This window comes from Chiloscyllium plagiosum, unplaced genomic scaffold (genome assembly GCF_037043375.1).
Source record: "Chiloscyllium plagiosum isolate Xiang-an unplaced genomic scaffold, Cpla_swu_hap1 HiC_scaffold_3, whole genome shotgun sequence".
NCBI classification, from domain to species: Eukaryota; Metazoa; Chordata; class Chondrichthyes; order Orectolobiformes; family Hemiscylliidae; genus Chiloscyllium; species Chiloscyllium plagiosum.
Window position 1 is genome coordinate 36,643,195 of NW_028270141.1, and position 13,219 is coordinate 36,656,413.

Below are 13,219 nucleotides of genomic sequence, written 5' to 3' on the forward strand. Positions count from 1 at the left end.
AAAATGGGAGAGTGAAAGTAAGGCAAGTAACCAAAGTAAGGAATGAATAGCTGGAAATGCCTCAAGGTCTCCTCATCAGATCCAAAAGGAAAGTACTGAGGATGGAGGGGAAATTAGAAACCAAGGTGTTTCCAATGTAACAGGGAGGGACAGATTCATTTGGAATGCTGCAAGTTGAAAGGGAAACCCATAGGACTTATTGGAGTTCATAGGATTGAGTCTGAAAAGGAAACTCCGAAGGAAAGACCATGGATCAGATGGCGAGAAGTGAGTGCAGAAGAAATCCATGGAATAGGTGAGAGACATGAAAGGTTTTTATGTAAAGGGAAGAGTCAAAGAAAGAATTCAAGTCCATTACTATTCTAAGATTGATGGGGGCTATTCAAACACTTGCTGATGAATCATTTTGTTTTCCCTCTAAAGAATTCATTGAAAGTCAAAGTGTTGGCAAATGGAATAGGTGGGGAATATATCCCAATTGCATTGTACAAAATCAGTTTGGAGAATGACTTGTGTTTGGAGTAATAGTAGTCAGGAAAGTTTTAAAAAAAGACCCGTGGATGGAATTGATTTAGTTTTAGGGAATGATTTGGCAAGTGGAAATTGTAGCCTCACCTACAATCATGAAGAGTCTAGTTGATACTAAAGAAACGTAACAGTCGAAGGAACAGATTCTGTGAACTTTCCCATTGTGTGTAGTGATGGCGAAGAAAGGGCCATCATCAGATGTCACCGTAGTACCACAAGCAGATATTTGGGTAGCTGCAATTCCAAATAAGAATGCAGATAGTTCAAAAGACATGGCATGTCTTTGGTAATTGAGGCTCAGAAAGCAGATCCAGAGTTATACACGTTAATGAAGACCGTTCACACTGAAGCTGAGTCTGAACGGGTTCCAGAGTGCTACTGTATCAAAAAGAGTTTTGTTGAGGAAGTGAAGACATCTCACGGATCTATGGATGACGAATGGATGATTATTCAGTGAAAATGGTGCTGTCCAGATATTGCAAGAAATACATAAGGTTCTTATAGCAGGACATGTAGGAATATGGAAAACACTGGCAAGACTTCACAATGATGTTGTACAGTTATGTAGAACATGTCATACATAGCAATTGGTAGGAAAACATCAATATGTAATCAGCTGAGTGTGCTAGGTCCGACCATCTTCAGCTGCTTCATCAATGACCTTCCCTCCACCATAAGGTCAGAAGCGGGGAAAATTATTGTCGATAATAATTTTCAGCAGCATTCACGACTCCTCAGATACTGAAGCAGTCTATGTTCAAATGCAATAAGATCTGGACAGTATCCAGGCTTGGGCTGACAAATGCCAGACTATAATCATCACCAATAAGAGAGAATCTAACCACCAACTCTTGATATTCAATGGTGTTACCATCACTGAATCACCTATGATCAACATCCAGTGGATTATCACTGATCAGAAACTCAACTGCACTCACACATAAGCACAGTGGTCATAAGAGCAGACCAGAGGCTAGGAATGCTGCAGTGAGTAACTCACCCCCTGACTCCCCAGAGCCTGCCCAAAAGCACAAGGCAGGATGAGTGCAACTTGCTTGGATGAGTGCAACTCAAACAACATTCAAGAAGCTTGACACCATCCAGGACAAGACAGTCCATTTGATTGGCACTACATCCATAAGCATCCAATGCCTCCACCACTGATGTTCAGTAGCAGCAGTGTGTACTATCTACATGATGTACTGCAGAACTTCACCACAGATCTTCAGACAGCATCTTCCAAACCCACGGCCACTTCTACCTTGAAGGACAATGGCAATAGATATATGGGAATACCACCACCTGCAAGTTCCCCTCCAATCTTACCATCTGGGATGGCTACTTACCATCCTGACTTGGAATTATATCACCGTTCCTTCACTGTCACTGGGTAAAATTTCTGGAATTCCCTCCCTAATGGCATTGTGGGTCAACTCGCAGCAAGTGGACTTCAGCAGTTTAAGAAAGCAGGCCACCACCACCTTCACCAAGGCAACTAGGGACGGGCAATAGATGCTGGCCAGCCAGCAATTTCCACCTCGCACAAATGAATACATATTTAAAGATCAGCATCTTTGATACCTGTACCAAATTAGTGTTAGTGGATCATGTAGGACCATCACCAAAACACAAAAACAGGATATTAGGATTTCTCACAATTATGAACATGCCCAGTCGATACCCAGAGGTTGTTCCTGGTGGGTGCACTTCTTTGGCTGACTTAAAGTATTCTGTTCCCAGTGTTCGATTTGGGGGAAGCTAATTGTAATCTGATCCAACACCTCTCAGACACACCTGTGAATCAGACCAATTAGAAAAATAGGACAGTTACAGGATATCATGGCAGGAGCTTTGTTCTGTGACTGGCTTTTCTTTCCCTAACCCAGATCTGCTCCCCACTGTAATGATGCAATGGCTTTAAGAGGTGTATTTTGCCCTTTATATGGGAAGAAATTTTTGAGCCCTAGTTACTGAGCTGTCCATTCAAAGCCAATAAAGTAAACTTTTGTGGACCTTGAGGTTTTTTAAGTTGCAACAATAGAAACAGCAAGAATGGATGGAGTCAGGTTCCCTCAGAACCAGGGTTTTAATTTAGCTTTCAACAATTTGCCAGGGTTTTGAAGCTGCCATACATCTCTCCCTGCTTCAGTAAAATGCTTGAGTTCTCTCTGTTTGCCAGAATTTTCTCCTGGTGTTCTTTCCTCCTTGACTGGAGAAACACTGCAAGTGAGACAATGTTTTACTGAACTTGCCTTTGCCAAGAGTATGTTTGTGGGATGTTACCATTTTGAATAATTGCTGTTTAGTCATTAAATAATCTACTGCTCTGTTAAGTTTTCCAACAAAGTTAAAGTTATACTAATTTTATTTTCTTTTGTTTGTACTTTAACCAGGGATAAGAATAAAGTGTGTTTTACTTAAAACTGAGTAATGTGACCAATTGAATTCTATCTGGAACACAGAACTTTACACATGCCTTTAAATAAGATTAAAGTTAGGGTCAATGCTGTTTCCTTGATATATTTGCAGGGGGTTTGGTCTGGTCCATAACAATGCAAAAGGGAGGATAAACGATCCTCCTTTTAATTTTGCAGATGGTAGGGTCATAGAGATGTTCAGCATGGAAGCAGACCCTTTGGTCCAACCCGTTCATGCTGACCAGATATCCCAACCCAATCTATTCCCACCTGCCAGTATCCAGCCCGTATCCCTCCAAACCCTTCCTATTCATATACCCATCCAAATGCCTCTTAAATGGTGCAATTGTACCAGCCTTCATCACTTCCTCTGGGAGCTCATTCCATACACTTACCACCCTCTGTGTGAAAAAGTTGCTGCTTAGGTCACTTTTATATCTTTTCCCCTCTCACCCTAAACTTATGCCCTCTAGTTCTGGACTCCCTGACCCCAGGGAAAAGACTTTGCCTATTTACCCTATCCATGGGCCTCATAATTTTGTAAACCTCTATAAGGTCACCCCTCAGCCTCTGACGCTCCAGGGAAAACAGCCCCAGCCTGTTCAGCCTCTCCATATAGCTCACATCCTCCAAACCTGGCAACATCTACGTAAATCTTTTTGGAACCCTTTCAAGTTCCACAACATCTTTCTGATAGGAAGGAGACCAGAATTGCACGCAATATTCCGACAGTGGCCTAACCAATGTCCTGTACAGCCGCAATATGACCTCCCAACTCCTGTACTCAATACTCTGACCAATAAAGGAAAGCATACCAAACACCACCTTCACTATCCTATCTACCTGCGACTCCACTTTCAAGGAGCTATGAACCTGCACTCCAAGGTCTCTTTGTTCAGCAACACTCCCTATGACCTTACCATTAAGTGTATAAGTCCTGCTAAGATTTGCTTTCCCATAATGCAGCACCTCGCATTTATCTGAATTAAACTCCATCTGCCACTCCTCAGCCCATTGGCCCATCTGGTCAAGATCCTGTTGTAATCTGAGGTAACCCTCTTCACTGTCCACTACACCTCCAATTTTGGTATCATCTGCAAACTTACTAACTGTATCTCTTATGCTCACATCCAAATCATTTATGTAAATGACAAAAAGTAGATGACCCAGCACTAATCCTTGTGGCACTCCACTGGTCACAGGCCTCCAGTCTGAAAAACAATCCTCCACCACCACCCTCTGTCTTCTACCTTTGAGCCAGTTCTGTATCCAAATGGCTAGTTCTCCCTGTATTCCGTGAGATCTAACCTTGCTAATCAGTCTCCCATGGGGAACCTTGTTGAACGCCTTACTGAAGTCCATATAGATCACATCTACCACTCTGTCCTCATCAATCCACTTTGTTACTTCCTCAAAAAACTCAATCAAGTTCGTGAGACATGATTCCCATGCACAAAACCATGTTGACTATCCTTAATCAGTCCTTGCCTTTCCAAATACATGTACATCCTGTCCCTCAGGATTCCCTCCAACAACTTGCCCACCTCCAACGTCAGGCTCACTGGTCTATAGTTCACTGGCTTGACCTTACCACCTTTCTTAAACAGTGGCACCATGTTAGCCAATCTCCAGTCTTCCAGCACCTCACCTGTGACTATCGATGATACAAATATCTCAGCAAGAGGCCTAGAAATCACTTTTTTAGCTTTCCACAGAGTTCTAGGGTACACCTGATCAGGTCCTGGGGATTTATCCACCTTTACCCATTTCAAGACATCCAGCACTTGCTCCTCTGTAATATGGACATTTTTCAAGATGTCACCATCTATTTCCCTGCAGTCTATATCTTCCATATCCTTTTCCACAGCAAATACTGATGCAAAATACTCATTTAATATCTCCCCCATTTTCTGCGGCTCCACACAAAGGCTGCCTTGCTGATCTTTGAGGGGCCCTATTCTCTCCCTAGTTACCCTTTTGTCCTTAATGTATTTGTAAAAACTCTTTGGATTCTCCTTAATTCTATTTGCCAAAGCTATCTCATGTCCCCTTTTTGCCCTCCTGATCTCCCCCTCAAGTATGCTCCTACTTCCCTTATACTCTTCTAAGGATTCACTCGATCTATCCTGTCTATACCACTTTATGCTTCCTTCTTTTTCTTAACCAAGCCTTCAATTTCTTTAGTCATCCAGGATTCCCTATACCTACCAGCCTGTCCTTTCACCCTAACAGGAATATACTTTCTCTGGATTCTTGTTATCTCATTTCTGAAGGCTTCCCATTTTCCGGCTGTCCCTTTACCTGCGAACATCTGCCCCCAATTAGCTTTTGAAAATTCTTGCCTAATACTGTCAAAATTGGCCTTTCTTCAATTTAGAACTTAAACTTTTAGATCTGATCTATCCTTTTCCATCATTACTTTAAATCTAATAGAATTATGAAATGAAATGTTAAATATAATAAGCATAAAGGGGGTTAAAACAGACTTCAGGAGGACATGAACTGGTGAAATGGGCAAATATATAGCTGATGAAATTTAATGTAGGGAGGTGAGGCATTTTGGAAGGATGCTTAGAACCAATGTAAACTAAACTGTACCATTTTAAAGGGAGCATAGGATCCAACAAACTTGCATCTGTAGGTACCTAATTTTTTTGAAGCTGGTTGGACAAATTAAGAAGCTTGCTAATGGATTATTGGTTTTATTAATTGAAGGACAGTGGAGATAAGCAACAAAATTATGTTCTAATTTTGTGGAACACTAGTTGAACATTAGCTGGATTATTATCTTCAGTTCTGGGATGATGCTATAAGTAGTTTTAGTTATATGGGGTTTTGGAGGAGCTGTGCTTGTTCTCTTTAAATTTGGGATGGAGGGATTTGAAAGATGCTTTCAAATTCATGCAAGGTTTATTGGAGTAAATAATGAGAAACTGTTTCTAGAGGCTGAACAATCATTATTCAGAACACAGGTTTAAGATGCTTAGGTAAAGAAGCAGAGATGAAATGAGGAACTGTTTAATCATTGGTGTAATTGAAATGCACTGCATCAAAAATTGTGGAAACATATGCAATAGTCCTAGAGTCCTAGAGATGTTCAGCATGGAAACAGACCCTTCAGTCCAACTCATCCATGCTGATCAGTTATCCTAACCTAAACTATTCCCATTTGCCAACACCTGGCCCATATCCCTCTAAACCGTTCCTATTCATCTCCCCATCCAAATGCCTTTTGAATGCTGCAATTGTACCAGCCTCCACCACTTCCTCTGGCAGCTCATTCCATACACACACCACCCTCTGCTTGAAAAAGTTGCCCCTGAAATCCTTTTTATATCTTGCCCTCTTGCCCTAAATCTATGCCCTTTAGTTCTGGACTCCCCCACTCTAGGGAAAAGACTTTATCTATTTATCCTATCCATGCCCCTCATGATTTTATAAACCTTTGTTCAACACATAATGAATGAAGATTTACCAACCTTTCCCAATACCATGGCTGTTACCAAGTAATTGATTTTCATAATAAAAATCTATGCTATTGGAAAATGCAAATCCAAAAAGGTGTGTCTACAAATGTTTGTGTCCCATATAAATAAATATATATGCTGAATGTTGAAAACTAATTTCTTACTTTGGGTTTCATAAGAGTAATTTTAGAAGTCATAATCCTGTTCTGTCCCAAATGCTCTTGAACTTTTAAATCTGGATCTTTTCTTTGACTACTTATTGTCATTTTTAATACTGTATCAGTTTTCTATTCTTTGAGTGTCTCTCTTGTACTTCATTTTAGATTGGGAAAGTTACATTGACTATGTTTGCTTGCATCGTGTCTGTCCTTTATTCACCATTAGATGTGATATTTTGCTGACTTCTTTTAGCTATGATATGAGAAAATGCCATAAAGCCATTAAAAACAAATCTAAGTAACATATAATCTGCTGTTCTTCATTGTTATCATCAACACTGTCAACATCTTTGATAGGACAGAAAAACTAATTAAAAAATTATTTGCTTTTTTATTTATATATTAAATTCATAGGTCCATGTTAATGAAACAGCTCAACCCCTGGCTTTCACATTTATACCATCTGTTCGAAGACTTCCTGTTCACATTCAGGTCATCAATACCACCAGATCCTCACCTTGTCCTAGAAAGCCACAAAAAACATCCTCAATAATGAATGAGGTAACATCATAATTTTTGACATGCATTCTTTTCTTCCATTAAACAGATGATGTTATTAAGTGATTTCCACCAGTAGAATGCAAACTATGAAGTGCTAATACAGATTGTTTGTGCTGCCCTCTTAATATTAATGACAATGAGTATCAAGTCAATGCTCAATGCCTTCATAGCCTTGCTGTCTTGATGTATATTTAGATCATCTTCTCCCACACTACATTGGGTGACTATTTTCCTAAAATAATTACCAAACTGCATTTATCATATTTTAAATGGTTTTACAATGTTGAAAATCACATTACTATTACTGCGTATTCTCATGATTTGAGGGGAGCTAGTGTTGGACTGGGGTGGACAAAGTTAAAAATCACACAACACCAGGTTTTAATCCAACAGGTTTATTTGGAAGCACTAGCTTTTTAGGCGCTGCCTCTTCACCAGGTGGTTGTGATGAAAACCACCACCTGATGAAGAGGCAGTGCTTCTAAAGTTAGTGCTTCCAAATAAATCTGATGTATTATAACCTAGTGTTGTGTGATTTTTAACTTTATATGTTCTCAGATAACTATTGATATGACTTTTTAATAGGATTAGAGCTTATTCACAAATAGCTGTAACTAATAGATGTTTCAGTTCTAATATAATCTCACCTGCCTCCACATACTCTGTCTTCCTCTATTCCCCGCCTGTTCTTGTGGTTGTCTAAGTGCCTCTTAAACTTTGCTGTCGAATCTGCTTCTATCATCTCCCTGGTCCTGAAGCCCCTTTAAAATGTATCTTTTATGTGCTAATGTTCTGTGTTGTGGATTCACTATCTCATAAACATTATCATCTGAATCTAGGATGTAAAGAAACCAATCTATTGAAAACTTTTCTTGCAGCCTTTGCATATCACTGAAGAACTGCCCTCAACTGATGTTACGATGACAGATACCATTGATAGAAGAACTCCTGTGCAACAGGCGGAGATAAGCCAAAGCTGGTCGAATAAGGGAGGGGATGTATCTGCTGAAGAATCTGGATCATTAGAAGGGATTTTCAAAGCTGAACTTGTATTCTTAGCAGATTCGTATGGAACTGATAGTGATTGTTATTCAGGAGAAAATGAAGCAGAAGTCGATCTTTCAACAAAAAAATTACCTTTGTCAAGTCTGTCTCCAAATTCATTTGTTGATGACAAGAATGGCTCTATTCAAAAAGAGCTAGAAGTATATGAATCAAAGTCCCCTATGTTACAAGATGCTGAGCAGAAAATGAACAGGGCTGTCCAAGAGCCATTCTTTCAGGCAAGATAACATTTTTATTTATTCATGTTCTGTTATTTTCATTTAAATGAAATTGAATATTTCGCTGTTTCATATACTGTCACTGAGTCAAAACTGTGGAACTCCCTTCCTAACAGCTTTATGTGTGTACCTATACCCCAAGGACTTCAGTGGCTCAAGAAGACAGCTCAACATTTATGAAAAGCTTCACCAGTAAAACCCTTATCCCATGAAAGGTTTTTTGAAAATTCAAAACTTTAACTATTTGGTATCTAAGAGCAGTGATTGAAGCATTAGCTGTGGAAAATGCACAGTATTGTTTGGGAGCTGTAATTCGTGGAAAGGTATGGCATTTTTGAACTGTCCACAGTGTCAGTCAAGTTCCATTAAGTTAAATCAAGTTAAAATGACAGGTTGACTCAGTCCTTATTTCTTGTTCTGCTTTTATTTCAATATTTTAATACAATAAACAGGGACAGCATCCTCTGACAGTTACTAATTTTTAATCAAATCATTCCTTTTTATACATTCAAATGTTCCACTTTTTCCTTAACTCCATGATTGATTATAGGTTTCTGTATTGTTTTTATGGTGCATCAATCTCTCCTTGACCAATCCCTCTTTTGGTTAGCAGTAAATGCATTCTCAAGCTCCTGATTTATTCTGGAGCTGAGTTAACTGGCAACCTCGTCTTCAGCTAAAACATTATTGTATATTTCAACCATCCTTTCCCTCTATTTTTTAACTAAACTCCATCATTCCCATGTCTGAACACTTCTCACAGTTTTAACAAAGATTATTTGGGAATAATAAAACAGTTAACGGATAGAACTTGTGCACAGTATTAGTGGATGGAGCATGGAAATTGAGCAAGTTATTAATGAACAGAGTTGGGAACTGTACAAAGTGTTGGAGTTTGTAGTTGAGAAATCAGCATTAATGGACAATTACGTAATGGACAAAATAGAAATCAGTGATGAATGGTTAAATTAATAGAGGGAAGTATGCCTAAAATCACAAGAAATTTCTTCACCCAGAGAGTGGGAACCTATGGAATTCAGTATTACAGAAAGCAGTCAAGGCCAAAACATTGTGTGATTTCAAGAAGGAATTGGGTCTAGCATTTGGGGCTGTCGTGATCAATGAGGAAAGGTGGGACCATGCCATTGAGTTGGATGATAAGCCACAATCATAATGTAGGGTGGAGTAGGTTCAAAGAGTGAATGGCCTCCTCCTTGTCCTATTTTCTATGTTTAGTTACTGGAAATATTGTTAGTGAACAGAGCTGGAGAAATGCACACATTGTTAATGGATATAACTTGGGAAATAGGCAGTGTGTTAATGAATAGAGCTTGGGAACTACACCGTGTGTTAATGGATGGAGCTTGGGAACTACATGGGTGTGTTAATGAGTGGAGCTTGGGAACTACACCCTATATTCAATAGTGGAGCTTGGGAACTACACCATCTATTAATGGATGTAGCTTGGGAACTACACCCTGTATTCATGAATGGAGCTTGGAACTACACTCTATGTTAATGGATGGAGCTTGGGAACTACATCATGTATTGATAGATGGAGCTTGGGAACTACACCCTGTATTCATGAGTGGAGCTTGGAAACTGCATCCTATGTTAATGGGTGAAGCTTTGGTACCACACCTTGTGTTAATGGACAGAGCTCAGTGTTACCAGACAGAGCCTGGGAACGGCTCATGTTGTTAAGGAACAGAGCTTGGGAACTGTGCACGGTGTTTTAGTTAGTGGTTAAGAAAACACATTGTGTTAATGGACATTTGGATGAATGGTTAACTTTCAGACTGGAGGGACGTTTGAAGTGATGTCCCCAAAATATGAGTATTAGGGCTACTGTTCTTTTTGATCTATATTCATGACCTGACTTAAGTATAGATAGCCTAATTTTCAGGTTTGCAAATGGCACAAATTTGGAAAAGTAGTAAGTAGTGTGGAGGATTGTTACAAATTTCAGGAAGCCGCACTGGTGAAATGGACAGACACATGGCAATAGACCAGTTACAAATTGATGTGTTTTGATAATAAAAGTGAGGACACTTCAAATTTAATGGTACAATTTAAAACAAGATGCAAGAACAGAGGTATCTGAGATTTACACTGGAAATTCTGAATGTGGCAGGGTAAATTTAGCTTGTTTACAAAAGAAGCATATAGAATCTTTGGAATTAGAAGGATAAGTGTGAATCACAGAAAGTATACAAAACCTCAGCTGGAGTATTACATTCGGTTTTGACTACACAATCTGAAATAGTTTCGAGAACTCAGCAAATGTTGAGAGGGAAATTACGAGAATCATACCTGCGATTATAGACTTTAATGGGGAGGCTGACATTGTTTTTCTTGGTGCACAGAAATTTAGTACACATTTTTAAAATTAGCAAGTATTTAGATAAAGTGCAAAAGCTGTATTTAAGAGTGAATACAGACTATATCTAGGGATAGTAACCAACCAGATTAGCATTATCAGCAGGATAGAACATAGAACAATACAGCGCAGAACAGGCCCTTCGGCCCTCGATGTTGCGCCAACCTGTGAACTAATCTAAGCCCACCCACCTACACTATCCCATCATCATTCATATGCTTATCCAAACATTGTTTAAATCTCCCTAATGTGGCTGAGTTAACTACATTGGCAGGCAGGGCATTCCACACCCTTACCACTGAGTAAAGAACCTGTCTCTGACATCTGTCTTAAATCTATCACCCCTCAATTTTTAGCTATGCCTCCTCGTACAAGTTGACGTCATCATCCTAGGAAAGAAACACTGTCTGCCCTATCTAATCCTCTGATCATTTTGTATGTCTCCATCAAATCCCCTCTTAGCCTTCTTCTTTCCAATGAGAACAGACCCAAGTGTCTCAGCCTTTCCTCATAAGACCTTCCCTCCAGACCATGCAACATCCTGGTAAATCTCCTCTGCACCTTTTCCAATGCTTCCACATCCTTCCTGTAATGGGGCGACCAGAACTGTACACAATATTCCAAGTGCGGTCGCACTAGCGTTTTGTATAGTTGCAGCACGACATTACGGCTCCGGAACTCAATCCCTCTACCAATCAAACCTAACACAGTGTGCCTTCTTAACAGCACTATCAACCTGGGTGGAAACTTTCAGGGATCTATGTACGTGGACTACGAGATCCCTTTGCACTTCCACACTACTTAGAATCTTTCCATCGACCCAGTATTCTGCCTTCCTGTTATTCTTCCCAAAGTGCATCATCTCACATTTATCTGCATTGAACTCCATTTGCCACCTCTCAGCCCAATTCTGCAGTTTATCCAAGTCCCCCCTGCAACATTCTTCCACACTGTCAACTATCCCACTGTCTTTAGTGTCATCTGCAAAATTACTAACCCATCCACCTATACTTGCGTCTATGTCATTTATAAAAATGACAAACAGTTCCAAAACAGATCCTTATGGCACACCACTAGTAACTGGACTCCAAGCTGAATATTTTCCATCAACACTCACTGCCTTACAGAAAGACGTCTAATCCAAACTGCTAAATCACCCTTAATCCCATGCCTCTGCATTTTCTCCAACAGTCTACCATGGGGAACCTTACCAAAGGCTTTACTGAAGTCCATGTACACCACGTCAACTGCCCTACCCTCATCCACATGCTTGGTCACTTTCTGAAAAAGTTCAATGAGGTTTGTGAGATATGACCTGCCCTTGACGAAACAATGTTGACTATCTGCAATCAAGTTGTTGCTTGCTAGGTGACTATAAATCCTATCTCTCATAATCCTTTCTAAACATTTTCCTACAACAGACGTAAGGCTCACTGGTCTATAATTACCTCAGTCATCTCTATTGCCCTTCTTGAACAAGAGCACAACATTTGCAATTCTCTAGTCCTCTGGTACTAAACCTGTAGACAATGACGACTCATAGATCAAAGCCAAAGGTTCCAACACCATCTCCCTAGCTTCCCAGAGAATCCTCAGATACATTCTATTCGGTCCAGGGGACTTGTCTCCTTTCGCTCTTTCTAGAATTGGTAACACCTCTTCCTTCCTAACCTCAATCCTTTCTAGTCTAATATCTCGTATCTCATTCTTCTCCTCAACAGTATTCTCCTTTTCTTGAGTGAAAACCAATAAGAAATATTTGTTTAGCACCTCTCTAATCTCCACAGTGTCCACTCACAATTTCCTACCTCTGTCTTTCACTGACCCTATCCGAGTCATCTTTTTATTCCTCACTTACCTATAGAAAGCTTTAGGGTTCTCCTTTATTCTACCTGCTAAAGACTGCACATGTCTGTCTTTGCTGTTACCTCTCTCTTTAAATCCTTCGTAGCTAATCTGTAACTCTCTATCACCTCATCTGAACCATCTCGTCTCATCATCATATAAGCCTCCTTCTTCCTCTTAACAAGAGATGCAATTTATATAGTAAACCATGGTTCTCTTACCTGATCACTTCCTCCCTGCTCGACAGGGATGTACCTATCAAGGACACGCAATACCTGTTCCTTAAACCAGCTCCACATTTCGATTGTCCCCATCCCCTGCATTTACTACCCCATTCTATGCATCATAAAAGTCTTGCCTAATCGCATTATAATTGACCTTGTCCCATCGATAACGCTTGCCCTGTGGCATGTACCTATCCCTTTCCAACGCTAAACTAAATGTAACTGAATTATAGCCACTCTCTCCAAAGTGCACACCTACCACTAAATCAAACACCTGACTTGGTTCATTACCAAGCACCAGATCCAGTGTAGCCTCCCCTCTTGTCGGGCCTTTGACATTGTGTCAGGAAATCCTC

General features: G+C 40.0%; 1 protein-coding gene across 10 annotated transcripts in view; it reads left to right on the forward strand.

Annotated features, from left to right (window-relative positions):
• mlip (muscular LMNA-interacting protein) overlaps nt 1–13,219 on the forward strand; it is a 174,375-nt gene that overhangs the window by 49,099 nt on the left and 112,057 nt on the right. For 9 of the 10 annotated variants that reach the window (XR_015752738.1, XM_043679432.2, XM_043679408.2 and 6 more), the window contains exons 4-5: nt 6,985–7,131; nt 8,010–8,414. Coding sequence is in view for 9 of the 10 variants with exons in the window: in XM_043679432.2 (XP_043535367.1) it covers nt 6,985–7,131; nt 8,010–8,414 (552 nt within the window). In the remaining variant the exon portion in view is untranslated. The remainder of the gene's footprint in view (nt 1–6,984; nt 7,132–8,009; nt 8,415–13,219) is intronic. The other variant, XM_087978421.1, reaches the window with a different exon arrangement.